At 64.4% G+C, this 25,925-nt stretch overlaps 5 protein-coding genes across 11 annotated transcripts; 2 read left to right on the plus strand and 3 right to left on the minus strand.

The window, feature by feature from the left end:
- Positions 1-552: 552 nt before the first annotated feature.
- LOC142600842 (alanine aminotransferase 1-like) lies at positions 553-4,103 on the plus strand. The gene is made up of 9 exons (XM_075747208.1): positions 553-708; positions 794-902; positions 1,556-1,689; positions 1,769-2,012; positions 2,098-2,177; positions 2,257-2,390; positions 2,469-2,711; positions 3,295-3,448; positions 3,963-4,103. Exons 1-9 carry the CDS (start codon positions 574-576, stop codon positions 4,077-4,079), a joined length of 1,350 nt encoding a protein of 449 aa, XP_075603323.1. The 5' UTR covers positions 553-573; the 3' UTR covers positions 4,080-4,103.
- Positions 4,104-4,651: 548 nt separating this feature from the next.
- On the minus strand, positions 4,652-8,211 carry LOC142600284 (uncharacterized). Of its 2 annotated transcripts, none has more exons than XM_075743141.1 (11): positions 8,011-8,211; positions 7,626-7,911; positions 7,372-7,532; positions 6,997-7,282; positions 6,752-6,912; positions 6,127-6,412; positions 5,892-6,052; positions 5,523-5,811; positions 5,275-5,435; positions 4,905-5,190; positions 4,652-4,805 (listed from the first exon to the last, which is right to left on the minus strand). In XM_075743141.1, exons 1-11 carry the CDS (start codon positions 8,093-8,095, stop codon positions 4,652-4,654), a joined length of 2,316 nt encoding a protein of 771 aa, XP_075599256.1. In that variant the 5' UTR covers positions 8,096-8,211. The 2 variants fall into 2 exon arrangements, with proteins under 2 accessions (XP_075599256.1, XP_075599255.1); XM_075743140.1 differs by having other exon boundaries at positions 5,275-5,438.
- A 9-nt stretch (positions 8,212-8,220) lies between these two features.
- Positions 8,221-18,715, minus strand: RECQL4 (RecQ like helicase 4). Of its 3 annotated transcripts, none has more exons than XM_075743137.1 (25): positions 18,314-18,715; positions 18,014-18,047; positions 17,681-17,778; positions 16,966-17,109; positions 16,034-16,689; positions 15,741-15,840; positions 15,082-15,211; positions 14,720-14,860; positions 14,278-14,424; positions 14,100-14,192; positions 13,861-13,997; positions 13,622-13,705; positions 13,322-13,510; positions 13,029-13,211; positions 12,680-12,902; positions 11,726-12,000; positions 11,484-11,621; positions 11,055-11,202; positions 10,828-10,957; positions 10,496-10,668; positions 10,205-10,391; positions 9,924-10,086; positions 9,641-9,749; positions 9,395-9,512; positions 8,221-8,364 (listed from the first exon to the last, which is right to left on the minus strand). In XM_075743137.1, the coding sequence occupies exons 1-25, from the start codon at positions 18,671-18,673 to the stop codon at positions 8,328-8,330; spliced, it is 4,197 nt and encodes a 1,398-aa protein (XP_075599252.1). In that variant the 5' UTR covers positions 18,674-18,715; the 3' UTR covers positions 8,221-8,327. The 3 variants fall into 3 exon arrangements, with proteins under 3 accessions (XP_075599252.1, XP_075599253.1, XP_075599254.1); XM_075743138.1 differs by having other exon boundaries at positions 12,713-12,902; positions 18,314-18,709; XM_075743139.1 differs by lacking the exon at positions 8,221-8,364 and having other exon boundaries at positions 9,110-9,512; positions 12,713-12,902; positions 14,720-14,839; positions 18,314-18,705.
- A 623-nt stretch (positions 18,716-19,338) lies between these two features.
- Positions 19,339-21,996, plus strand: LRRC14 (leucine rich repeat containing 14). 2 transcript variants are annotated; one of them, XM_075743148.1, is made up of 4 exons: positions 19,339-19,861; positions 20,179-20,533; positions 20,659-20,817; positions 21,073-21,655. In XM_075743148.1, the coding sequence occupies exons 1-4, from the start codon at positions 19,545-19,547 to the stop codon at positions 21,523-21,525; spliced, it is 1,284 nt and encodes a 427-aa protein (XP_075599263.1). In that variant the 5' UTR covers positions 19,339-19,544; the 3' UTR covers positions 21,526-21,655. The 2 variants fall into 2 exon arrangements, with proteins under 2 accessions (XP_075599263.1, XP_075599262.1); XM_075743147.1 differs by having other exon boundaries at positions 20,179-20,817; positions 21,073-21,996.
- A 137-nt stretch (positions 21,997-22,133) lies between these two features.
- On the minus strand, positions 22,134-24,424 carry C2H8orf82 (chromosome 2 C8orf82 homolog). Of its 3 annotated transcripts, none has more exons than XM_075743150.1 (4): positions 24,366-24,424; positions 23,951-24,111; positions 23,748-23,796; positions 22,134-22,741 (listed from the first exon to the last, which is right to left on the minus strand). In XM_075743150.1, exons 2-4 carry the CDS (start codon positions 24,089-24,091, stop codon positions 22,251-22,253), a joined length of 681 nt encoding a protein of 226 aa, XP_075599265.1. In that variant the 5' UTR covers positions 24,092-24,111; positions 24,366-24,424; the 3' UTR covers positions 22,134-22,250. The 3 variants fall into 3 exon arrangements, with proteins under 3 accessions (XP_075599265.1, XP_075599266.1, XP_075599264.1); XM_075743151.1 differs by lacking the exon at positions 24,366-24,424 and adding an exon at positions 24,232-24,264; XM_075743149.1 differs by lacking the exon at positions 24,366-24,424 and having other exon boundaries at positions 23,951-24,135.
- Positions 24,425-25,925: the final 1,501 nt, after the last annotated feature.

Below are 25,925 nucleotides of genomic sequence, written 5' to 3' on the forward strand. Positions count from 1 at the left end.
GGCCTCCCACCCCCTGCCGCCCCGTTACCTGCCTCGTTACCTGCCTGATTAACCATCCCGTTACCTGTCCCGTTACCGATCTCGTTACCTGCCTCGTTACCCGCCTTGTGCCTGCCCCAACCCCTCCCAACGTCCCTTTACCGTCTCCGTTACCGGCCTCGTTACCCACCCCACAACCTGCCCAAATTCCTGCTCCCGTACCCACCCCGTACCCGTCCTGTTACCTCCCCGTTACCCCTCAATTACCTCCCAGTTACCCCTCAATTAATTACCCTCCCCATTACCCCTCAATTACCCTCCCCGTTAACGTCCCTATTAACCTCCCCATTGCTCCCCACCTGCCCCATTCCCTCCCCGTTACCCCCCTGTCCCCCCCATTACCGTCCCCGTCACTCCCCATTACCTGCCCCGATACCCCCCGTTCCCTCCCCGTTACCCCCCGTTACCCCCCGTTCCCCTCCCCGTCACTCCCCCCATTCCCTCCCCGTTACTCCCCTTCCCCCCCCCCCGTTACCCCCCGTTCCCTCCCCGTTCCCCCCCCATTCCCCCCCCGTTCCCCCCGTCGCTCCCGGCATGGCGGGTGGCAGCGCGCCCATGGCCGTGGCAGAAGGGACACGGGACACCCCAGCGGTACCCGGCATCCCCGAGGACTGCAGCAGCGACGACGCTCACGCCGTGGGCCGCGGCCCGCTGCCCGTCCTGCGCCAGGTACAACCGGGCACCGGGGCTGGCACCGCCGGACGGCCACCGTGTCCGTGTGTCCCCCCCGTCACCCCCCGTCCGTGCCCCCCAGGTCGCAGCCGCCTGTGCCTGCCCCGAGCTGCTCAGCAGCCCCGCTCTGCCGGCGGCTGCCCGGCACCGGGCACGGCACGTCCTGCGGGAGATGGACGCCGGTAACATCGGTAGGGTCCGGCATGGCTCAGGGGGTGCCCGGCATCGTCGGGGTGGGGGTGGGGGGACACAAGTGTATGGGGTGGGGGCTTGGTGTCACCCTTGGCATGGCTTAGAGGGTGCTTGGGGGGGGGTCCCAGGGGGTGCCCAGTGTGGGAGGAGGGGGGGCTGGCATGATCTATAGGGTGCCGGCATGATCTATAGGGTGTCCCAGCACAGCCCACAGGGTGCCTGCATGATCTATAGGGTGCCCAGAGCCATAGGGTGCCCAGCACAGCCTGTGGGGTGCCTGCATGATCTATAGGATGCCTGCATGATCTATAGGGTGTCCCAGCACAGCCTGTGGGGTGCCTGCAGGATCTATAGGGTGCCCAGAGCCGTAGGGTGTCCCAGCACAGCCCATGGGGTGCCTGCATGATCTGTAGGGTGCCCAGAGCTGTAAGGTGTGCCAGCAGAGCCCCTGGGGTGCCTGCATGATCCATAGGGTGCCTGCATGATCCATAGGGTGCCTGCATGATCCATAGGGTGCCCAGAGCCGTAGGGTGCCCAGCACACCCATGGGGTGCCCCTTCCTGGCAAGGCCATTTTTTGAGGGGGGGGGTGGGTGTCGTCGTGGTCCCGCAGGGTTCGGGGTGCTCGGGAGCGGCTCCGTCCCTGTCCCCAGGGGGGTACAACCACGAGCACCGGGCACTGGGGGTCCCGACCGGAGTCGCCCGTTTCCTCGAGCGTCGCGACGGCGGCGTCCCCTGCAACCCCGGGAACGTCGTCCTCTGCAGCGGCACCGCCAGCATCCTCCCGGTGAGCACCCGTCTCCGTCCCCATCGGGGGTCCCGTGCCAGATCCACCCCCCCCCAGCTCATTCCCATTCCCACCCCAGTTCGTCATGTCGCTGTTGGTGGACGAGGCGGCGGCGCAGCCGACGGGGGTGCTGGTGCCGGTGCCGGGCCCCCCGCTCCACGGGGCGGCGGCGGGGCTGGCGGGCGCCGTGGCCGTGCCGTACCCGCTGGCTGAGGAGCGGGGCTGGGCCGTGGACCGCGACGGGGTGCGGCGGGCGCTGCGGCGGGCGCGGGCGCGATGCCTCCCCAAGGCGCTCTGCGTGGTCAACCCCGGGGACCCCACGGGTGAGTTGTGGGGCGGCGCGGTGGCCCCGTGACTCGGTTTCCCCGGCTGGGGGGGACACACGAGGGGTCTCCCCCGCCCCGGCAGGGCACGTGCTGAGCCGGCAGAGCATGGAGGACATCATCCGGCTGGCGGGCGAGGAGAACCTCCTGCTGCTGGCGGACGAGGTGGGTGCCGGTGGCGGGTGGCGGGTGGGGGGTGTCCGTGCCCCCCCGCCCCGGCAGCCCCTGACCCTGGGTGCCGCAGGTGCAGCAGGAACGAGCCTTCCTCCCCGACCGCCCCTTCCTCTCCTTCAAGCGGGTGCTGGGGGAGATGGGTGCCCCGCTCGCCTCCACCGTCCAGCTCGTCTCCTTCTACTCCCTCTCCAAGAGCGTCGGGGGGTAAGAACCGACCCCCCAACGCCCCCAGAGTCCCCCAAACCCCCTTTTCCCAGTCCCCTCCACCCCCTGCTCCCCCAGGGGTGGTTTCCGAGCGGGTTTCTTCGAGCTGGTGAACGTCGACCCGAGTGTCCTGAAGTGCTTCTACACGTGGGGGATGTCGGTGTATCCCCCCATCCTGGGGCAGGTGATGCTGGATACGGCCGTGCAGCCCCCGCTGCCCGACGATCCCTCCTACCCAGCCTTCCAGGAGGTGGGTAACGCCGGGTCCCCTCCCCACAGCCGGCTGCCATGGGGACACCTGGCTCCTGCTGGTGGCAGGGGGTGATGTCCCACGAGTTGCTGAAGGAGAGGTGGGCTCTGTGCATCCTGTCCCCGTCCCCGTCCCCATCCCCATCCCATCCCCATCCCATCCCCATCCCCATCCCCATCCCCATCCCCATCCCCATCCCCATCCCCATCCCCATCCCATCCCCATCCCATCCCATCCCCATCCCATCCCCATCCCATCCCCATCCCCATCCCCATCCCATCCCCATCCCATCCCCATCCCCATCCCCATCCCCATCCCCATCCCATCCCCATCCCATCCCCATCCCATCCCCATCCCCATCCCCATCCCATCCCCATCCCATCCCCATCCCCATCCCCATCCCATCCCATCCCCATCCCCATCCCATCCCATCCCCATCCCATCCCCATCCCATCCCATCCCCATCCCCATCCCATCCCATCCCATCCCATCCCCATCCCATCCCCATCCCCATCCCATCCCATCCCCATCCCCATCCCATCCCATCCCCATCCCCATCCCCATCCCCATCCCCATCCCATCCCATCCCCATCCCATCCCCATCCCATCCCCATCCCCATCCCATCCCCATCCCCATCCCATCCCATCCCATCCCACCCAGGACCTGCGCCGTGCCCTGGCCCCCAACGCCCGCCTGGTGCAGGAGGTGCTGGGCCGGGCCCCCGGCATCCGCTGCCGGCCCCTGCATGGCGGCGCCCGCGCCTTCCCCCGCATCCAGCTCCCGCCCCGCGCCCTGCGCCGTGCCCGGGTGAGCGCCCGGGGGACGGGGACGTGGGGAGGGGCCCCCCCGGGGCCGCGGGACACCGGCGGAGGCGGGGGGGGGGGGGACACACGCCGGGGACGGGAGCCACCCCCGGGACGTGGGACGGCGTGGGAGTGTGGGGCACCCCGGGGACACGGGGGCGTCCTGGGGACAGGAGCCATCACTGGGGGGTGCGGGGCACCCTGGGGTGTGGGGAGTCCTGGGGAGGGGGGACAGCATGGGAAGAGGGCACACCATGGAAGAGGGCACACCTTGGGAGGGGGCACCCTGGGGACGTGGGACACCACGGGAGGGGGGACACCATGGAAGAGGGGACACCCTGGGGACGTGGGACACCCTGGGGACGTTGGACACCCTGGGGACGTGGGACACCCTGGGAGGGGGCACACCATGAGAGTACCGGGCACCCTGGGGCCATGGGACCCCCTGGGGCCATGGGACCCCCCAGGACGGGACCCCCCCATGGCGCAGGGTGACCCTCCCGTCCCTTCTCCCGCAGGCGCTGGGCCTGGAGCCCGATGTCTTCTTCTGCCGGGAGCTGCTGGAGGCCACGGGGATGGTGCTGGCCCCGGGGAGCGAGTTCGGGCAGCCGGAGGGCACCCACCACCTGGGGTAACTCGGGGCCGCTGGGTTGGGGTGCTGGGGGACGCCCCACTGCGTTGTCCCGAGTCCCCCTTCCCCATCCCTGTCCCTGCACCCGTACCCATCCCCACGTGGTATCACCGGGGATGCTGGCTTGGCCCCGGGGTGGTGGCGACTCATCCCCACGGCCATGTGTCCGTCCCCGTCCCCCCCCCCCAAAATTGTCCCCCCCCCCTCTCCTGTCCCCCCAGGCTGTCCCTGCCGGCCAAGACGCCGGAGCGGGTGCTGCTCACCCTCCCCAGCTCCCACGCCGCCTTCCTGCGCCGCTTCTCCTGACGCTGCCTCGCCGCCGAAATCTGCCACGGCCTCCTGGGGGGGGGGCTGGGGGGGGGGGAACGTGGCCGTGCCGTAACCGCGCTGGCGGGAGCCCGAGGAAAGGCACAAAGAGCAGCCAGAGGCCGTGGCAGCGTTTATTGGGGTGGCCGCCGTGCCACGGGGTCCCGTCCCCCCAAGTTGTGTCCCGGTGATGTGGGGTGGCTTTGGCTCGTGCCTCCGGTCCCCTTGTCTGTCCCCCCCACTGAGGGGGTCCCACCCCCCGGTGCCCCCTCAGAGCTCGGGGAAGACGCTGTAGACCTCCACCTCGCAGAGCGCCAGCTGCTCCTCCCGGCCGGGGATGAGGACGGTGACGTAACGACCCGGCAGCCCCTGGCAGCAGACGGTGCTGAGCGAGCCGGGGCCGGCGTCCGTGATGATGCCGCAGCTGCCGGGGAGGAAGAGACGGGGCTCAGGAGGTTGGGGCACCGACGGGGCGGTGATGGCCCCCCAAACCCAACCTCCCCCCCCCCAGTTTTCGGCTCACATTGGGTTGTCCCTGCCGCGCTCGGCCGGCGCGTCCCCGACGTGGACCTGTGCTCCCCGCAGCCGGTGCCAGCAGCAATCCTGCCGGTTCTTCACCACCACGGCCGCCACGGCGCGGCGCCCGCCCAGATCCACGCTCCACCACGGCTCCCGCTCTCGCCGCGTGTGGCTGCAGGAGCCGTGCTGCCAAACGCCGTCCCGGTTCCCGTCCACCGCCTTGGACGCGGCGCCGGAACCGTTGGAGGTGGAGGATTGCGTCGCCCGCTGCTCCCGCGCCACGTTGGGAGCTGCAATTGCCAAGAGCGGGTTGGGTGGGTGGGTGGGTGGGTGCCGGGGTGCCTGGGGTGGGTGGGGGTTTGCCGGCGGCTCACCTCCAGGCAGCACGGCGCAGCCTTGCCGGATCACCTCCACCTCGCACAGCACCAGCGCGTCCTCCCGGCCGGGGATGAGGACGGTGACGTAGCGACCGCGAAGCCCGTGGCAGCAGACGGTGCTGAGCGAGCCGGGGCCGGCGTCCGTGATGATGCCGCAGCTGCTGGGAGAGGGAGGAGGAGGGTGAAGAGGAGCCGGTGCGGTCCCGACAGGGGTCCCGGCTGCGGCGATGGGTCTGGGGGCTCACACGGGGTTATGGCGGCCGCGGTCAACCAGGGAGTCACCGACGCGGACCTCGGCGCCCTTCAGCCTCTCCCAGCAGCAGTCGTGGCGGTTCTTCACCAGCACCGCGTAGACGACGTGCCGGCGGCCAAGATCCACGCGCCACCACGGCTCCGGCTCCTCCACGGTGTGGGCGCAGGAGTCGCCGCGCTCCCAGTCGCTGTCCCGGTTCCCGTCAACGGCATTGGCAGCGACGCTGCTGGCGTCCAGCACCGAGGACTGGGTGGCCGGGCGGCCCAGGGCCACGTTCTGGGCTGCGGTGATGGCCGGGCTGGGGGTGACGTGTCCCCAAAAGACCCCCCCCGCCCCCGGCATCCGCCCCTGGCTCACTCACCCCCGGGCAGCGCGGCACAGCCCTGCTCCACCACCTCCACCTCGCACAGGCTCAGCCGTTCCTCCCGGCCGGGCACGGCAACGGTGACGTAGCGGCCACGCAGCCCGCGGCAGCAGACGGTGCTGGTGGAGCCGGGACCGGTGTCCGTGATGGTGCCGCAGCTGCAGGGACGGGGGTCAGGGCGGGCGAGCGCCGAAGCAGCCGTGCACCGTGGGGCAAGCGTGGCGACACTCACACGGGGTTGTTGGTGCCGTGGCCGGCAAGGGAGTCCCCGACGTGGATGCGGGCGCCTTTCAGCCGGTGCCAGCAGCAATCCAGGCGGTTCCTCACCACCACGGCCGCCACGGCGCGGCGCCGGCCCAGGTCCACCGTCCACCATGGCTCCGGCTCCTTCTTGGTTTGAGAGCAGGAGCCGTGCCGCCAGTTCCCATCCCAGTTCCCGTCCACGGCGTTGATGGCGCTGCCGGCCTGGCTGGCTGTGGAGGACTGTGCCGCCGGGCGCCGCAGGGCCAGGTTTTGGGCTGGGGGACGCCACGGGATGGTGACGCCGGCTCCGGGTGCTCGTTGCCAGCGGTGACCCACGGCCGGGCATCACCCCACCGGCACAGAGCTGGCGCAGGGGACCGTCGTCCCCCTGTCCCTCCAGTCACCCCTGCACCGCGTCCCGGCACACCGACGTGCCGCCAGCTTAGGGACACGTGGGACATCCCTGTGCCCCACCTCGGGACCCCCACGCCCCCCGCTTCCCCCAGCGCTGCACGGACCGAATCAACCCTGGGGGGCTGGGGGAGGCCAGCGCTTGCCGGTGGCCATCCAGCATGTGCCGGCTCTCTGCCGGGGGGGGATCTTTTGGTCCTTACCACCAGGCGGGGGGACGCAGCTCTGTGCCGTCACCTCCACTTCGCAGAGGACGAGGAAATCCTCCCGGCCAGGGATGATGATGGAGACGTAGCGACCCGGCAGCCCGTTGCAGCAGACGGTGCTGGTGAAGCCGGGACCGGTGTCCAAGATGACCCCGCAGCTGCCGGGAGGGAACCGTCACGGCTACGGCTGGTGGGAGAGTCCCACGCCACGGTGGGGGGACCTCACCGGGGACCCCACTCACACGGGGTTACGCTTGCCGTGGTCGGCCAGGGAGTCCCCGACGTGGACCTGGGCGCCGAGGAGGTTCTCCCAGCAGCAGTCGCGGCGGTTGGTGATGGTGACGGCGTAGATGGTGTGCCGGTGGCCCAGGTCTACGTGCCACCAAGGCTCCAGCTCCTTCTCGGTGTGGGCGCAGGAGCCGCGCTCCCAGTCGGCGTCGCTGTTGCCGTCGACGGCGTTGGCGGCCAGGCTGATGTCGTTCAGCGTGGACAACTGGGTGACGGCACGGCCCCGCGCCACGTTGGGGGCTGGAATTGCCGGAGGGAGCATGGCATGAGGCTGCCGGCTCCGGCTGCTGCCCTGCCGGCCCCCCACCGGCCCCCCGGGAGCCCCTCACCTCCGGGCAGGGGCAGGCAGCCCTGCAGCACCACCTCCACCTCGCACAGCACCAGCGCGTCCTCCCGGCCGGGGATGAGGACGGTGACGTAACGACCCGGCAGCCCCTGGCAGCAGACGGTGCTGAGCGAGCCGGGGCCGGCGTCCGTGATGGTGCCGCAGCTGCCGGGGAGGAAGAGACGGGGCTCAGGAGGTTGGGGCACCGACGGGGCGGTGATGGCCCCCCAAACCTCCCCCCCCCAGTTTTCGGCTCACATTGGGTTGTCCCTGCCGCGCTCGGCCGGCGCGTCCCCGACGTGGACCTGTGCTCCCCGCAGCCGGTGCCAGCAGCAATCCTGCCGGTTCTTCACCACCACGGCTGCCACGGCGCGGCGCCCGCCCAGGTCCACGCTCCACCACGGCTCCCGCTCCGTCAGCGTGCGGGCGCAGGAGCCGTGCTGCCAAACGCCGTCCCGGTTCCCGTCCACCGCGTTGGCGGCGATGCTGATGTTGGCGAAGACGGACGACTGGCTTGCCGGCTGCCCCAGCGCCGCGTTATAAGCTGGGGGGTGTCAACCCATCACTGGGGCGTTCCGGCGAGGCTTCCTCTCACCGGGAGCGACCTCGTGGATGTGAGGAAGGGCCAAGGGCCGGGACTCACCGGCCGGCGGGACGAGGCAGCCCTGGTTGGCCGTATCCTGTGCCAGGACTTTGCCGAGCAGCAGCAGAGCCCAGGGCAGGGTCATGGCGGGGGGTGCTGTGGGTGAAGGGGGACGTGGTTGTTGGGGACCACCCTGGTCCCCGGTGAGAGGGTCTCACCGCGGTGAGAGGGTCCCAACCCCCTCCCCGGCTGCACCCCAAGCCCCCCCCAAGCTCCCGTCGGTCTCACCGTCGGCGTTTACCACGAGACGCGCTGGTGAGAGAAGGTTGGAGAATCGGTGCCGATCCTTCCCTGATGCTCTGGCTACCGGCGTCCCCTCACCGCCTCCCTGCTCCGGCACAACGCCGGGAAAACCTGAAGGGAAGAGGATGAGGAGGAGAGCTCCCGCGCTACGGCCGGCCCTCGGCTTTTACTGCCCGTGCCGCGGGTCGTGCCGCGAGCCGGTGTTTCCTCTGGGCACGGCGTAGGAGGAGGGATGGGGGAGGCCGCGCGGTGCCGGTGTTCCTCGGGGACGGGACGGGCTCAGCGCCCGGCTCCACCGGTTAATGTTTAAAAAGGTTTTGGCAAGGTGCGACCTTCCCGAACCGCCGACACCACCACGCCGGGGAGGGACGGCGCAGAGCCCGGCGCCGGGAGGAAACTGGGGCGTGAAGTCCTCCAGTTGGAAACCAGTTTGCAGCCCAGCCGTGCCGGGATGGTTTCGGTTAGCCAAGAGCTGCCGGCAGCAACAACCAAACTGGGTTTTGGTGGTGGTGGGGGGGGTTTAAGGGCTTCACCCTGGGCGCGGTGAGGGCAGGGACCCCGGTACCCTCCTGGCAACGGACACCCCAATCCCCCATCACCATGGCAACAGTGACATGTTGCCGTCACCCCCCCCATTGCCACGGCCGTGGACCCCCCCCCCCTCTGGTTGGTGACAGCCGCCTCTGCGTCACCATGGCAACAGCCACCCCCCCGTCACCATGGTAACAGACTCCCCCCCACCCAGTACCACCTCCCCTGCCGTTGCCGTAGTAACCACACCTCTACATCACCACGGCAACAGCCTCCCCACTGATGCCGCGGGCGCAGGCAGCGGAGCGGAGGCAGGGACGGGGTAAAGGTTGGTACCCTTTATTAATTCCTTGAGAAAAATCCAGATAAAAATCCCCGCCGGCTCAGCGCGGGCAGCGCAGGCAGCCCCCCCCCCCCCCCGGCAGGCAGGACGGGCAGGACAGGCAGGACAGGCAGCCCCGAGGGGCCGAGCCGGGGGAGAAGGGCAGCGTTTGGCCTCCCTGGCCCCTCTCGTGCAGCTTCAGGGCAAGGCAGGAGCAGGCAGGGACGGGCAGGGGCCCGCGGTCGTCACGTGGCGAGGTGACCGCGCCGTTTCGTCTCCCGGCCTCACCTGCCGGCCAGGATCTCCTCGGTGGCCAGGCGGGCGAGCCGGTGGAAGTCAAAGGGGAGATGTTTCCTCCAAAACCGGCGGTCGTGGCCGTAGATCTGGGCGGGGAAACAGGGGCTGCCTGCGGGGAGCGGGCAGAGAAGCGCCCCCCCGGTTAGGAAGGGGACAGGCAGGGACAGGCAGGAGCCGGGGCGGGATGGAACTAGGCCAATTCGGCACCCGACCTGCCACTCCCCCGCTTTCCCCTACCGATGCCGTGAAATATCCGGGCGACGGCTCTGCCGGAGAACTTCTCGTCCTGGCGGATGGCGAGGAAATGGCGGATGTCGGCGCGGATTTGGCTTTCCCAATCCCGCAGCTGCGAAGGAAAGGAGGCGGCAGGGTGAGGGGGGGGGGGACACGGGACGCGTCCCTCCTCTTCCTCACCCCAAACCCATCCTCGGCCTCATCTAAACCGGAGGTGCCGTGTGCCAGAACCACCGGGCGGCGGTCAGAACCCGAAGCAGCTCCCAGTAAAAGCGGATTCGCTCACTTTAGCATCGCCGCGATCTTCTTCCTCCTCTTCCTCGCAGCCCGGCTCAGCCTGTTCTCCAAGGGGCTCCTTCTCGAAGTAGTCGCTGAGCAAAGCCTTCAGGCGGGAGCTCCTCTCCTCTTCCTCGTCCTCGGGGTGAGGACCACAGGTCTGAAAGGCCACGCTGCACCCCAGTGTCAACCTCCTCCCTTCCCAGTACCAAACTGGGAGGGATGGGAGGGCGGGTAACAGTAGGGTCACCACGGAGAGGGGGTTGCAGGGGTTGGGTGGTCTTCTCCTACCTCTGGAAGGCCTGGAAGCAGGCGCGGAGCTGGCCAAGAGCCGTCTTCTCCCGGGCTATCACCCGTCGGTGGAGGAAATCGCAGACGGAATCCAGCTCCTGGTCGGTGAGGTCGCCGTAGGCGCGGAGGTGGAAGGACAGGTCTCCAAACTCCACCAGGACCCCGCTCTTCCCTTCACCGCGACCATCTGAAGGCACCAAGAGCTGGTTGAGCCGACATCCGCCAAGATCAAGCGCCTACCGAGACCCCCAGCCAGCCGCCGGCGGCACAGGAGGGATTTCCTTCCGGTACCTTGCCGCAACTGCGGATCCCACTGGAGCTGGCGCAGGGCGCGTTTCACCAACGGCACTTCCCAACCCATGGAGTCGCTCAGCGAGACGACGTCGAACTCCAGGGAGCTGGCGTGACCGTGGTCCCTCCCCGCCAGGCGCTCCCGGGCCAGGAAAACGGCGACCGGGGGAGAACTGGAGAGCAGGAGACACCAAAAACCCGCTGCCACCGTGGTTTGGAGCCTCATTTTTATCTCCCAACAGATCCCAGCGTCGCGGAGAGGCTCCCGCCCGGCAGAGAGCACACCGCGGGAGCTCCAGCCGCCGCCAGGAACACCGCGGCGCGGTTCTAACCTCCGTGCCGCAGCCCGGAGCTGCCGGGGTCCCCCGTAGCACAGCAGCCGGCAGGAAGAGTAGGTGGGAGGCAACAGCTCCAGCCAGCGCCGCGGGTGAAGCTCCAGGTAACACAGGAGGGTCTCGATGCCTGCGGGAGAGCAGAGCGGGGAGCCGCGGAGGGATCCCGATCCCTTCGGAACCTCCGTCAGCCTTACTCAGGTCCCGTTATCCCCCTCTTTCCTCACCTTCCTCCCACATGTCCAAGGACTCCACGGTTTGTTGGATGGGAACGGCTCGCTCGTGCTTGTAGCACGCCCGTTGCTCGCTCCGCCTCGTCGCGTCGACGTCTTCCTCCGAGACGTCGGCTGTTTCGGCGTCCTCCGCTTCCCCTTCCTGCCAGGGACGTGGCACGCGGCGCGGCGTCACCGGGACGAGGACGGGCAGGCTCCCGCCTTTCTTCTGGGACAGCCCAACCGCCCTCCCGCCCGTTCTCGGCCAGATCCTACACCGCGACTCGCCTCGCCGCAGCTCTGGCATTCCCAAAACTTCCCGATTTAGCTTCCCGATGCAGCCACCGAAATAATTAAAATGTTTTCTACCCCGTTAGCTCGTTTAGGAACTCGTTAATTAGCTGGCAAAGCCACGGGAGCGAGGCCCGCAGCCCCCTTCCTCACCTCGACGATATCTCGGTGCTTCCGGTGCAGCTCCAGGCACTTGCAGGGAGAAAAAACCATCTGCACCAACTTCTTGACGGTGAAGAAATCCACCGTGTCGCCATAAATGTGACGCCGCAGCTCCTGGAGATCCCCGCCCTGGGGAAGCGATGGTGGAAGACCCCCAAAATTGAGGGGAAACTCCTAAAAAAAAAAAACAAAACAACGCTTCCCCCCCCTACACCCCGGCCGACAGGCCTTACCTCCCGGTCCAAGAAGAGATGGCAACAAGCCGGCTCACCGTCTCGCCCGGCCCGACCGATCTCCTGCACGTAACTCTCAAAATTTTTGGGCATGTTGTAATGGACGACGCCACGGACGTCCGATTTATCCAATCCCATGCCGAAGGCCACCGTGGCCACCACCACGCGCAGCTGGCCGCTCATGAAGCTGTTCTGGACGCGACGACGTTCGGCGGCGGACAGGCCGGCGTGGTAAGCGTCCGCGATCCACTTCAGCGGGCGGCGGCCGCTCTTTGCTGAAAGAAAAGAGGGGAAGAGAGGATTTAACGGTGTTTAATTAGTGATTTGCGGCTTGAAAAACGCAATTGTTAATTAAATCAGGGATGGAAACGAGCGGGGAAACTCTGCCCGGGCAGAAATCGGCCCCTGCCAGGGGGTGTTGCGGGCACGAGCAGGGCTGCTGCTCCCCAGGAAAAGGAGAACGCGTTTCTCGTTAGCTGCCAGAAGTCGTCAAGCCCCGGCTGGTTTGGAAGCGGGATGACACGAACTCTCCCAGCTTCAGCAAACAAAGCAGGCGAGGGAGAGGATCCTCCGGGGCGCCAAATGCTTCCAGAGCTCGGCCACGGATCCACGTTGAGGATTTTTGAGGGAAAATAAAGATTTTCGAGTCGCAGTTCCGAGGTTTGAAGAGAAAAATCCCCGAGAGCCGTACAACAAAAGGCTCCCCACGCACCAAACCCAACATCGAGGTTTATTAACGAGAGGTAATAAGCAGCCGTCGTTATCGGCTGTCGCTAGAAAAAAAAAAAAAAGGTAATCAAAGCCTCTGACGCAGGCCGGGGAAGATAAACGCGCTGCGCCAGGGCGAAGCGGCCGATGGAGCCAGATTTCGGGAGGTAAAAAACCCTCCGTGGAGAGTCCCACAAGCACAGCTCATTCCCTAGGGATTCTCCAGACGGAACATTTTGGACTCACGCTCCTTTCTGAGAGCGAAGCCGTGCCGCCTACCCTTTCCCTTCTTCCTTTCGGCAGCGTCCCGGCCCGGATTCCCAGCACCGGTGGGTTCCTTGAGCGGCATTCCTTGGAGGCACGTCCGGATAAGCGCCGCGATACGAGCGGTCTCCTCCCGCCGCGTGCAGTAGACGATGATGGAGTCCAGGCACCCGAAACGCTCCCCCCGCAGCAGGGAGACGAGGGCCTGCGGGCAGAGAAGGGGGTGAAGGTCCCCCCCAAAAGCGCTGGGGAATCTTCTCTCCTAAAAGATCCGGCCTGAACCCGGCGCGACGATAAATCCAGTTTGTTTAAACCCATCCTTGTCCCTAACCTGATCCCTGTCCTCGTCCATCGAGACGGAGAGGCGGAGGTTTGGAGGCACGGCGGCGGAGCGCACTGTTATCCCTTCCTCCGGCGGAATGCCGAGATGTTGGGCCACGTCCCGTGCCGTGGCAAGGGTGGCGGTCGCCGTCAGCCCCAGGAAGCAGCGTACGCCCAGGCGATCCCGGAGAACCTGCCGAGAGGAAGGGGGGGAAAAAAAAAAAAAAAAAAAAGAACTCAAGACAAAGCGGAAGCCTGACGTCCTTCCTCAGCCCGACGGTTTCCTCCTCCTCCTCCTCGCACCTTGCAGAGCCGCAGGTAGCAGGGACGGAAATTGTGGGACCACTCGGAGACGCAGTGAGCTTCGTCGATGCAGGCGAAAGCCACGGCCGGCAAACGATCGGCGCAGGGCAGGTAACCGGATCCCGATCCGCTTTTCCCAACCAGGGCCTCGGGGGACAGCAGCAGCACCTGCACCTCGCCCTGCCTCACCTACGGGAAACGCCGGAGAAACGCTCTCCCAAGGGAACGGCCTAGCCAGGATCTCGCACTGGGATCACGCACGGGTTTTCCCCGGAGAGTTCGGAGCCCCCAGTCCCTCACCTTTTCCATCACTGCTTCCCGCTGGGATTTGGTCATGTTGGAATGGATACAGACGGCTTTCAGGCACGGCGGCAAGCCCGCGACCTGGAAGCGAAGCCATGTGGTTACGGTAAGCTCCGGTGATTTGAGGGGGGGAACCCCCGCCTTGGACACCCACCTCCCCATTTTGGGTGCACGGGAGCACCCAGCGGCATCAGAAGAGGGGTTGGGGTGGGAGAACCGGGATATCCGAGCGGTACCTGGTCATCCATCAGGGACACCAGCGGGGAGACCACCAAGGTGATGCACTTGGAACGCTTGTGGTAGAGGTAAGCGGGGAGCTGGTAGCAGAGGGACTTCCCCATCCCCGTCGATAGCACCACCAGCGTGGACAAGCCTGGCGCAACAAGGGGTCGGGGACGATCCGGTCAGCCTCCCCACGGGAAAAGGGATCACGGGAAACCCAAAATCATGGAGGAAGGGAAAGGGAAACACCCACCTGAGAGGATCCTCATGACGGCCACCTCCTGGCCCGGGCGGAAGGAGCTGTAGCCCAACACCTCCAGAGCCTCAAACACCTCCGCCGGGGTCTCTGCAGGAGAAGGACACCCAGGCAGGAGGGGACCGGAGGGACCAAACCCACCCGGCCCCGCTCCAAGCGCCGCGGGGAGCCGTACCTCGCACCTTCCCCTCCGGCTCCGGGCTGTAGAGGGGCTCCACGGGCGCGGGGGGAGCCGGCGGCTCGTACGCCGGCCTCTGGATATCCAGGTAAGTCGTTGTCACCTCCAAAGTCTCGGATTTTTCCCGGTTGCTGCCTCCGCGTTCTGCCGGGAAGGAAGGCAGCAGTTGGGACCCGCAGGAAGCTTTTCCAACCCACCAGGAGCGAGCGTGGCAAGCCTGCCCGTATTTTAGGGCTGGCGTTCCCGGAGGAAACACATCCTGGTATAAACCCAGGGTGCCGAAACCAGCTTTGGATCCCAAGCAAACTCTCCCCGGAGCACAAACTTCCAACGGGGAAAAAAAAAGGAAACGATTCCGCGTCTCCAGGAGTTCATCCCAGAGCCAGCCACAGCGTGTCAGTGGAGAGCGAGGTAAACCCACAAATCACCGGGGCCTCACCAGAGAGCTCTCGGTAAACGGTGTTGGTTCTCCGAGCCACTTCTTCCAGCGTGGGCAGGGGAGCTTCCTCCTCTTCATCAGCGATGCTGCTCTCCTCCGGCAGCGGGCCGGCAGCCGTCTCTGCAGGCGAGAAGCGAGTCCCTTCTCTACTTAAATCCACGGTAAAAAAAACCAAACCAACAACCCACCTCACCTCATCACCCTCTTCCCGCAAATTATTATCCCTGAAAATAATTCAGGGAGGTGGAAAAGCCCGATCGATGCTCTCCCCATCGTCAAGCCTCAGCTCCGGCACAGCCGGAGCCAAACCCGGCGTACGGCTTTGCCAAATAAACCCCGTAATCCGGCGCTCGGAGCCTTACCTCGGCCCCGGCACGCAGATGCCCAGTGTCCCGTCTCGCCGCACCTGAAGCAGACGTCCGAGCGTCGGTCGACGGATCCGCCGCCTCCTCCGAATCGCTCCGCTTTCTTCAGCCACTTTTGCTTCCGCACCTGCGAAGTGGGACCGTCTCCAGTTATTTTTATAATTTTATTAAAAAAAAAAAAGTCTATTTTATTATATTTTACTTCGCCCTGGTGCCGGGATTTTGCCAAAGCGCTGCATAAACACACCGAGCTTTAAAAATAAAGGCAATTTTTGTCACCTTCCTGAGATGATCCGGAAGGATTTCACCCAAAACGTTAATTTAGGGGGAGAGATTAAAAAAAAAAAATCCTAAGCTTTTGTTACAGAGCTGAAGCTGAAAAGGCTGAGAAGTCAGGCAGCAGGGAACCGAGCCGCTCTGCGATGCCATCACCGAGCTGGGGATGACTCAAAAATGAAAAAGAAACTAATTAAAAGGTAAAATATGGAAATTCAAAGAGTAACACAAAGGCGAGTGAGAGTTGGGAGAGTTTTAAAGTCATCCTGGAGTGGATAAATTTAAAATTTGACTGGAAACGGGGTTGGAGATCCTGTCCAACAGGAGGGTTTTGGTGATGCCACGGGAGATGCCGGGGCAGCCGCCGGGCGGGACGTTACCTGTTTGCGAAGGCGATTTCCCCGCAGGGCGGAACCTCGGACGTAAGATTTCTTCTTCAGGTTAAGCCTGACGAAATTGTCGCCGCTCCGCGGAAGCGCTCTGCGGGGAGAGAGGTTGGCCAGGAACCCCCAATGCCCGCGTCAGGGCGGGGGGGGGGGTGATCGGGTCCCCATCTTCCCCTCCTCCTGTTCCTGCCTGTACCCAGCGCAGGCAGGAGCGGGCAGAACCCCCGCGGGGGGTTTGAAGCGAGTCGCCGGCAAGCTGGCATCGCCGGGAAGTTGGTAGAACCTGCCTGGCAGCGACGGCTCTGCGGGTGGATCTGGGTTTCTCCTCCTCGAACTCCCCGAGGATGTTTTCCGAGGGATCCGACGTCTTCTCGCTCTCCTTTCGGGCTGCCACGCGTTCTTCCTCCTCCTCTTCCTCCTTGCTCTGCTTCAGCCCGCCGGCAGCGCCAAACTCTCCCTCGGCCGAGCCTCGGCGGCACCGCTTGAGCTTCGTGGCGGCCGCCGCATCTTCTCCGCCGTCTCCACGTGGCCTTTTCCTCCCGGAGTCTCCTGCCGACGGTCTTCCATCACCTCCCTCCTTCTCCGGTGGAATCTCTCCCCGCTCCCTCTCCTCCGTGACACCCGGCATCGTCCCTTCGTCCCCGGGTGTCCCCTGGCACCTCCGCAGCCAGGCAGGATCCAGTGAACCCAGTCTCTGTACCACCGTCCGTTTCAGCTGCTGGAATTTATTTGGCGGCGGCGGAGACGGCTTCAAACCCGTGGCGAGGATGATGGGAGCCAACCCCGACACTGAGGGAGGAAGGATGAGATCTCCCGGCTCGTTTCCCTCGCTCTGCGAAGCTTCCGTCGGAGATGTGGCTTTGTCACCTGTCCCTGAATTTGTCTGCAGCCTGGGGACACTCCTCCTAGGAATCGGGGTTCTCCTTGGGGTCAGGGGTGTCTCCTGCGGAGGGGGGGAAAGGACAGACGGGGGTCAAATCGTCCTCTGCAACTCCCCACCCCACCTCCAAACCAAACGGGGCCTTCGCCGGCATTTGGGGGTGCTCCCCGCCCTGCAGCTCCCCCCTCTGCTAACAGCATCGGCAGGAGGGGGCTACGATTTCAGGGGGGGCTCTAGCAAGAGGGGGCTGTGATTTCAGAGCTGCCAGAGAAAGGGGAAAAAAAAAAAAAGGGCACAAGCAGCTTCTCTCCGCACCGTGGATCCCCGGCCAGCCCTGACCTTCCCGGCAGCTCCCAGGTTGGATTTCAGCTTCATCCCGTAGTACTGCGCCGAGGTTTTTGGCACACCGTTGCTGCGACGGCTCTGCTCCTGGTTTTTCTGTTGCCGGTTCAGGTGTGCGCCCCAACAACCGGAGTCTGGTACCTATAATGACACTGTAAATCATTAAATCCAAACTTTTAATCCCAAAAATCTATGAAGCCTATCACAAAGAGTCCCGATACCTCTGAGAGGAGAAAGGAGCTGGAGAAGAGGCGCAATGTTATCAAACTGCGGCGTTTTTTGGCGGCGGGAAGCACATCCCGTGCGTTTTGGGGTGCAAAATGCAGCTCTGGGGTGTTTAACACCTCATCCCAAGCACAGGGGTTGGCTCCGTTATTGCCTCGTTAAGAGGCTAATTAAAACGAGCCTGCGCTTTCAGTGGCCTGGATGGTAGAGCCTGGGAGGGATCGCAGGCGTTTCAATTTTCCACCCCTACGGTGTCCTTAAACGCTGTGTTTGGGGCGCGTTATTCATCTACTAACTCAAAAATAGGCATTAAACAACGCTATTTAGACAATTGTCCCTAAAAAGATCAAATAAAGCCCTTTATAAGCAGGCGGGACGAGCGGGGCGCTGCCCACGACACCCGAAGCGCTCGCATCAAGGGTGAGACCGGAGGATTCGCGGCTCCTGGAGACAAAACCCACGGCTGAAGCGGGGGTTTCTCCGGTACCTGCTCCGTGGTTGAGGTCTCCCGGCTGGAAGAGCCGAGCCGGGAAGGATCCGACTCTTCTCTCTGCTGCTTGAGCATCTTGTACTCCTTGTAGAGCCCTGTGAGAGATCAAAGCTGGTTTTTTTGGCATGTTTGGTACTTACCGAAAACCCCTGGTCGTTCTTGCATCAACACGCGCCACCAAAAACCCTCCGTCTGACGTCAAACCACCCCGATGACGAGGATCCGGCTCGGTGTGAGGGGTTACCCCCACCCGCGGAGCACCCACAGCTCCACCCAGGATCCCCAAAATCCCCCGGGGGGTGGGGGGGGACACACACGGCTGGGACTCACGTCTGGTGTCCTCCGGAGCCGCCTCGATGTCGGCCTACAAGGCAAACGCGTTAGAAACCGTTATTTTGGCCTACGAACCCAAATTATTGTTATTTTCTGTTATTGTATTATGAGAGGACCGTTGTACCCCGGGGAAACCGGCTCCCGGTACGGGGGGAAGCCCAACCCGGGGGACTCCCGTGAAGTTTTTCTGGTGCAGCTCCGAGCTCACCGCCAACAACCGGCTGGGAAAAGGGGCTCGGTGCCGGGGAAGGGCCCCTCTCCCACAGGCCTCCCCCCCCCCCCGCCGCTCCCGGGCACCTGGGTGGGCTTCCTCCGCCGCTCCCGGAGGAATGCCGCCTCCCACTGCTTCAGTACGGCCTTCACCTCCCGCTGCCGCTCCATGGGGCCCAGCGCGGGGCCGGTTCCCCGGGGCCGGTTCACCCCAGGGGGGGTTCGGGGCCTCCCGGGCGTCCGGGCCTCAGAGCAGCGAGAGAACAAACCTCCCGCTCCCGCCGCGCCTACAGCCAATGGGAAGAAGGGGAACGCTGACGGACGACAGTGAAAACCAATGAGAAGGCGAGGAGGGCGGGAGTGGCCGAGGAACGGCGTTGGGCCCGCCTTCTCTGGTGGATCTAGCTCTTTGATTGGTGCGAGGCGGTGATGGGCGGTAACGCGCATGCCCGGAAGTGCGGCGGGAGTGGGACAGCGGAAGAGCCCGGCGTAGAGTGGGGGGCTGCGGGCGCGCGGTGAGTGGGCGGGGCCGGAGGGGGCCGCCATGTTGGGGGGGGGGAGTGTCCTGGTTTGGGGGTGCTGGGGGGTCCCGGGGAGGGGGGAGGCTGGGTTTGGGGGGCTGCTTTAGGGCTGCTGGGGTGGCTCTGTGATATGGGGGGGGGGCTACGTGAGAGGTGCTGGGGGGGGGTGTCAGTGGGATGGGGGGGGGGCTGGTTTTGGGGGGGCTGAGGGGGGTCCCTGGGATAGGGGGGGCTGGTTTAGGGGGGCTGGGGGGTTCCCTGGGATGGAGGAGCTGGGTTTGGGGTGCTGGGGGCGGGGTGTGTGTGTCCCTGTGCTGCGGGGGTCCCCGTGATTGGGGGGGGGGGGGCTGGTTTAGGGGGGCTGCGAGGGTGTCAGTGTGATGGGGAGTTGGTTTAGGGGGGTTGGGGGGGTCCCTGGGATGGGGGGGGGCTGGTTTAGGGGTGCTGGGGGGTTCCCTGGGATGGAGGGGCTGGGTTTGGGGGGCTGGGGGGGTTCCCGTGATGGGGGGGGCTGTTTTGGGGGTGCTGTTTTGGGGGTGCTGGGGGGGTGTCAATGTGATGGGGGGACTGGTTTAGGGGTGCTGGGGGGGGCTGGTTTAGGAGTGTCACCTTTGCGGGGCCTCTAGAGCCCCCCCCGAAGTACCTTTGGGGGGGGGGTGTCTGGATTAGGGGGTGCCCTGGGGCCACATTCTGCCCCCCACAACCCCCAGCAGTGTGAGGGGGGTTCCCAGCACCCCCCCGCCCCCCCAAACCTCCACCCACCCCCCCACCCCGTTTCGCCCCCAGCGCCGGGCGCCATGCACTCCCTCGTCTTCCTCTGCGCCCGCCGGCTGGTGAGTCACCGCCCCGGCGCCCGCCGCGCCATGGACCTTCTCCCCGCCGAACTCTACCCCGTCCTCTTCCAAGCCGCGTTCCTGGACGGACGGACGTTGGCGTTGCGGGATTTGGTGGGATCGTGGCCCTTCCCCGTCCTCAGCTTTCGGCGCTTGTTGGCTCACCGTAACCGTCGTTCGCTCTTTGGGGAAAAATCCAGCAAATTATGTATCCAGGCCGTTATCTTGGCCGTCGTGGCGCATCTCCGCCGGGCGCTGGAGGAGTCCTGCCGTGGGACGAGGTGGGTACCGGGTTGCCGAATTTCACCGGGCTGAGCAGGAGCCGGTTTTTGCCTCTCCGCGGTGCGGGGGGGGACACACACGGAGGTGACGATGCTCGTTTTGGTGCCGCGAGCTCCGACCGCGGTGAAGGGAGGAATCCGTAGGTCAGCACCGGGTTTGTTTCGCGCGCCGAAAACGCGGGAGGAAAGCGGGACCGCGACCCTCACCCCGCCTCGGGGCCGGTTGGCCGTAGCTCTGCCGGGAACCGGCCGCGCGGTTGTTTCGGTTCTCCGATTTTTTTCCTGCTCGTTTATTCACCGTTTTATTCCTCGCCCAGCGAGAGCCGGTGCCGCCTGCGGGTGCTGGATATGACGGGTCTCCAGGACGGTGACACCGACCGCGGCCCGGAGGGGATGAGTCTTTGGTCCGGCACGGTGGCGTTGGCCAAAGCCTGCATCGAGGTCTCCAAACACCAAAACGAATGTTTGAAACACGGCTCCAAACGGCGCAAAGGTCCGTCCGGCGTTTCGGCGGCACCGCGACCTGTCGGTGTGGAGGTCCGCGCCGATCTCTTTGTCAACGGCACGTCCTTCGGCGTCCTTCGCGACGCCCTGCAGATCGCCGCCGCCGCCGGTCCCCTGCGCCTCAAATGCCGGGATTTCCACGCCGAGGAGCTTTCCGCCGCCGGCACCGTGAGTTTGCTGGAATCGCTGGAACCCGCCGGCGTGCGACGCGTCGATCTGCGCTTCAACAACCTGGGGCTGGCCGGTCTCTGCGCGGTTTTGCCGCACCTCACCAGATTCACCGACCTCCTCAGCCTCAAGCTGCCCTACAGCAACGTCGACGTGCGGCGGCTCGCCGCGGGGACCGATGCCGGCATCCGGCGCCTCGCCGCGCAGCTGGGGAGGCTGCCGTGCCTCAAGGAGCTCAACTTGGGTTCCTCCAGGCTTTCGGGGAAACTGAGGCAGCTTCTTGGGTAAGTTCCCGGTGGAGCAGGTCCCCGACCCGCTTTTTTTTTCCCCATGCCGTGGCACGAAAATTCACGGCAGGGGGGTGCTTGGGATCCGGGTGGGTTTCCCGTCGATTCCTCCGGGAATACGGGAACCGTCCCTGTTCCGTCGGTCAGAGATTTAATACGAGGTTTAGTCTGGCGGCGGCTCCCTCCCGGCTCGCAGCCGGCGCGGTGACGGCCTCGGTGGGGTCTCACGGTTCAATTTTCCCCCCCCGGCAGCGACCTGGAGACTCCCCTGGAAAGCCTGGAGCTGGCGTTCTGCTACCTCCTTCCCGGCGACGTCACCTTCCTCTCCCAAAGCCTCCACGCTCCGGTGCTGAAGAAGTTGGACCTGAGCGGCCACGATTTTTCCGAGAATCTTCTCCAACCTCTCCGGCGTCTCCTGGAGGAAACGGCGGCCTCTCTCCTCCACCTGGACCTCATGGAGTGCCGGCTGACGGACGCCCGGTTGGAGGTTCTGCTGCCGGCGCTTTGCCGTTGCTCTCGCCTCCGTTGCCTGGGACTTTTTGGCAATCCCGTTTCCACGCCGGGACTCAAGACTTTGTTACGGAAAACCGCAGTTCTCCCGGATTTACGTCTGGTGGTTTATCCGTACCCTGTGGATTGTTACAGCCGGGAGCCGACCTGGCCGCCCTCCGCCTCCAGCCGCCTCTTCGAGGACGCGGTGGATGAGGAACGTTTCGCCGCGGTGAGCGCCGAGCTGTGCCGGATGCTGGTGAGCTCTGGCAGAGCTGACGCTGTCTGGACCACCAGCCTCTGCCGGCACGGCGCCCTCGACTACTTCGCCTTGTAGCTCGGGCGAAACTCGCCCTCGTCCCACCGACGGCACCCGGCGAACCGCCGCAGCCTCACCGGTTGTCGCCCAGCCCCTCCTTCCTCCCCAAATTCGGTGTTTCCTCCTCATCCCGGTGCTTTTCTGTTACCTTCTCCCTTTTGTTGTCACCGCGTCGCCTGCGTCAGCCCCAACCGGGGGCACCCGGTGCCACCGCTAACGCCCAGCGGTGCCACGCGTCACCGGGACAGCGTGCCGGTCACCAGGACAGCGGGCGCATCAGCATCCAGGCTCTCCTTAAGCTGATTAATTAACGCTGGGAGACCGGTTAATAAATTACTGCCGAGGGAGCTGAGTCCCGGCAGAAACCATCACCGTGGCGTTATTTACAGGCAGACTCTACAATAACCGCGTGCTCCTGCCGCGGTGTCCCCCCCCCCCCCCCCAAATCCCCTCCCCGTACCCCAAGTGTTCGGCGCTTCGGGGCGAGGAAACGGCACAGCTCGGCTACGCGGTTAAAGCTCTTTGTTTTTCATCAATTCACGAGGGTTTCGGTCACCGCGGCACCACCCCGCCGCTTGTCCTCTCGACGTGGGGGTGTCGGTTGGGGGGAGGGGTCCCCAACTCAGCCCTGACGCGGGGTGACCGGCACAGCCGGGGATTCCCCGGCGCAGCCAGGCGCGCCGGCACGAAGCAGCGGCAGCAATTCTTCGGTGAGCCGGTAGCGCCGTCCTTCCCAGATAAAATGAGTGGGGGGCTGCGCCGGCCCCCGACCGTATTCGAAGCCGGGACTCCACTCGAAAGCCAACGCCGAGCGCACCAAACCCACGCCGCCCGCCTTTGCCGGTGCCGGATGATAAAGCCGCCCGTTTTCCGGTAAAACCACTAAACTTTCCGGTTGAAACGGTACAACCAGACGCTCGCCGCCGCCGCAGTAGGAGAGGAACCGATTCTCACCGGAACCCGGTAAAATTTGGGTGAAGACGATGGGACGATCGTCGCACCGGAGGAAATTCCGTTCCCGACCGCAGAGCGAGAGGAAAGGGAATTCCGTTTCGTAACGTCCGCTCCGGTTCGGCTCCAGCCGCTTGAAGAAGAAGGTGAGGAACCCTACGTCTGCCGGGATGGACGGACAGACAGCGGCTCGTTAATCCCCGGTAATTAACCCCTCCCAGGAGGAGGTTAATTATCTGTGGGGTAGGGGGGGTTTCGTTAACCGGATTTCATTTTGGGAAGGGGCTGGTGGAGGGAGGAGCAGTCGGCTCGGCAGGAATTGCCGTACCGGGAAGCGCAAACGGGAGTTATTAAAAGCAAGAGCTGCTTAATTAATGAGGTAATTAATATGCAAATAGCACCCGGCAGTGGTTTTTGCCACCTGCAGAGGTGCCAGAGTTGGGGGGTGCCCCCCCTCTCCCACCCCGCTGCCAAGGGCTTGGCCCCCTCGTTAGGGAGGAGACCCTAATTAAGGACTGGATCTTAATTAAGGGGGATGGGGGGGGCGGATTTTGGGGGGCAGGTTTGGGGGTGAGGTTTGATGTTTTTGGGGGGAGGTTTGATGTTTTTGGGGGGAGGTTTGATGTTTTTGGGGGGAGGTTTGGGGTTTTTTTTGGGGAGAGGTTTGATGTCTTTGGGGGAGAGGTTTGGGGTTTTTTTGGGGGGGAGGTTTGGGGTGTTTTTGGGGGGAGGTTTGGGGTTTTTTGGGGGAGGTTTGATGGTTTTTTTGGGGGAGGTTTGATGGTTTTTTGGGGGGGAGGTTTGGGGTTTTTTGGGGGGGAGGTTTGGGGTTTTTGGGGGGAGGTTTGGGGTTTTTGGGGGGGAGGTTTGGGGTGTTTTTGGGGGGGAGGTTTGGGGTGTTTTTGGGGGGGAGGTTTGGGGTGTTTTTGGGGGGAGGTTTGGGGTTTTTTGGGGGGAGGTTTGGGGTTTTTTGGGGGAGGTTTGATGGTTTTTTTGGGGGAGGTTTGATGTTTTTGGGGGGAGGTTTGATGGTTTTTTTGGGGGAGGTTTGATGGTTTTTTGGGGGGGAGGTTTGGGGTTTTTTTGGGGGGAGGTTTGATGGTTTCTGGGGGGGAGGTTTGGGATCTTTTTGGGGGAGGTTTGGGGGTTTTTTGGGGGCTCCCGGTACCTTTGAAGCAGGTGATGAAGTTCTTGACTTTGGTGTCATCCAGGAAAAGCTGAAGAAAAGCAGGAAAAAGCCTCAAAATCCCCCCCCCCCCCGGTGCCTGCTCCCGCTTCCCCCCCCCCCGGTGCCACCGTGTGTCCCGTCCCGTCCCCCCCCCCCCCCCCCCCGGGACACCCCGGGCCCCCCTTCCCCCCGGTTACCGGTACCTGGCCCTGGTGATCGATGTAGTAGAAATACTCGCGGGTGCGGGGCCCCGGGCTCTGCCCCTGCCGGTACCCGACACCGGGCCCCGCCGCTCCGGTAGCCCCGGGCTGGAGCCGCAATCGTAGAACCGGTAACAGCCGCATCCCGACAGCCGGTACCGGGGGGTGACACCGACACCGGGGCCTGGGACCGAGCAGCCGCGGGCCTGGGACCGACACCGGGGCCTGGGACCCACCCCGGGCCTGGGACCGAGCAGCCGCGGGCCTGGGACCGACACCGGGGCCTGGAACCGACACCGGGGCCTGGGACCCACCCCGGGCCTGGGACCGAGCAGCCGCGGGCCTGGGACCGACACCGGGGCCTGGGACCGACACCGGGGCCTAGGACCCACCCCGGGCCTGGGACCGACACCGGGGCCTGGAACCGACACCGGGGCCTGGGACCGACACCGGGGCCTGGGACCCACCCCGGGCCTGGGACCGAGCAGCCGCGGGCCCGGCCCCGGAAGCGGCGCGGTCCGGTCCGTGGTTACACCGTTCCGGGCGGGGACACGGCGCTGGAGGGACCCTATGGACAGAGAGCCGTGCGCCCCTATAGACACCCTATAGGCACTTGTAACGCCTATAGACACCCCTATAGGCACCTGTAACCCCTATAGACACCCCTACAGGCACCTGTAACCTCTATAGACACCCTATAGGTACTTATAACCCCTATAGACACCCTATAGGTACTTGTAACCCCCATAGACACCCCTATAGGCACCTGTAACCCCTATAGACACCCCTACAGGCACCTGTAACCTCTATAGACACCCTATAGGTACTTATAACCCCTATAGACACCCCTATAGGTACTTGTAACCCCCATAGACACCCCTACAGGCACCTGTAACCCCTATAGACACCCCTATAGGTACTTGTAATGCCTATAGACACCCCTACAGGCACCTGTAACCCCCATAGACACCCCTATAGGTACTTATAACCCCTATAGACACCCCTATAGGCACTTGTAACCCCCATAGACACCCCTACAGGCACCTGTAACCTCTATAGACACCCTATAGGTACTTATAACCCCTATAGACACCCCTATAGGTACTTGTAACCCCCATAGACACCCCTATAGGCACCTGTAACCCCTATAGACACCCTACAGGTACTTATAACCCCTATAGACACCCCTACAGGCACCTGTAACCCCCATGGACACCCCTATAGGCACTTGTAACCCCTATAGGCACCCCTATAGGCACCCCTGCGCCCCTATAGGCACTTATAACCCCTACAGAGACCCCTATAGGCACCTCTGGGCACGTCTATGGGCACTTATAACCCCCATAGACACCCCTATAGGCACTTGTAACCCCTATAGACACCCCTATAGGCACCCCTGCACCCCTATAGGCACTTATAACCGCTACAGAGACCCCTATAGGCACCTCTGGGCACCTCTATGGGTACTTATAACCCCTGTAGGCACCCCTATAGGCACTTATAACCCCGATAGACACCCCTATAGGCACCTGTAACCCCTATAGACACCCCTATAGGTACTTATAACCCCTATAGACACCCCTATAGGCACCTCTGGGCATCTCTATAGGCACCCCTGCACCCCTATAGGCACTTATAACCCTTATAGGCACCCCTATAGACACCCCTGCACCCCTATAGGCACTTATAACCCCTGTAGACACCCCTATAGGCACTCACAGACGCTATAGACACTTGTAGCCTGTATAAACACCCCTGGGCACCCCTATAGACACAGCCCCTATAGACACCCCTGCACCCCTGTAGGCACTCATAACCCCTATAGACACCCCCCACCCCTATAGGCACTCATAACCCCTATAGACACCCCTGCACACATATAGACATGCATACCCCCTATAGACACCCACCCCCCCTCCTATAGACACCTATGCATCCCTATAAACACCCACTTGTCCCTATAGACACCCACACCCCC

Source organism: Balearica regulorum, chromosome 2 (assembly GCF_011004875.1).
Source record: "Balearica regulorum gibbericeps isolate bBalReg1 chromosome 2, bBalReg1.pri, whole genome shotgun sequence".
Lineage (NCBI taxonomy): Eukaryota > Metazoa > Chordata > Aves > Gruiformes > Gruidae > Balearica > Balearica regulorum.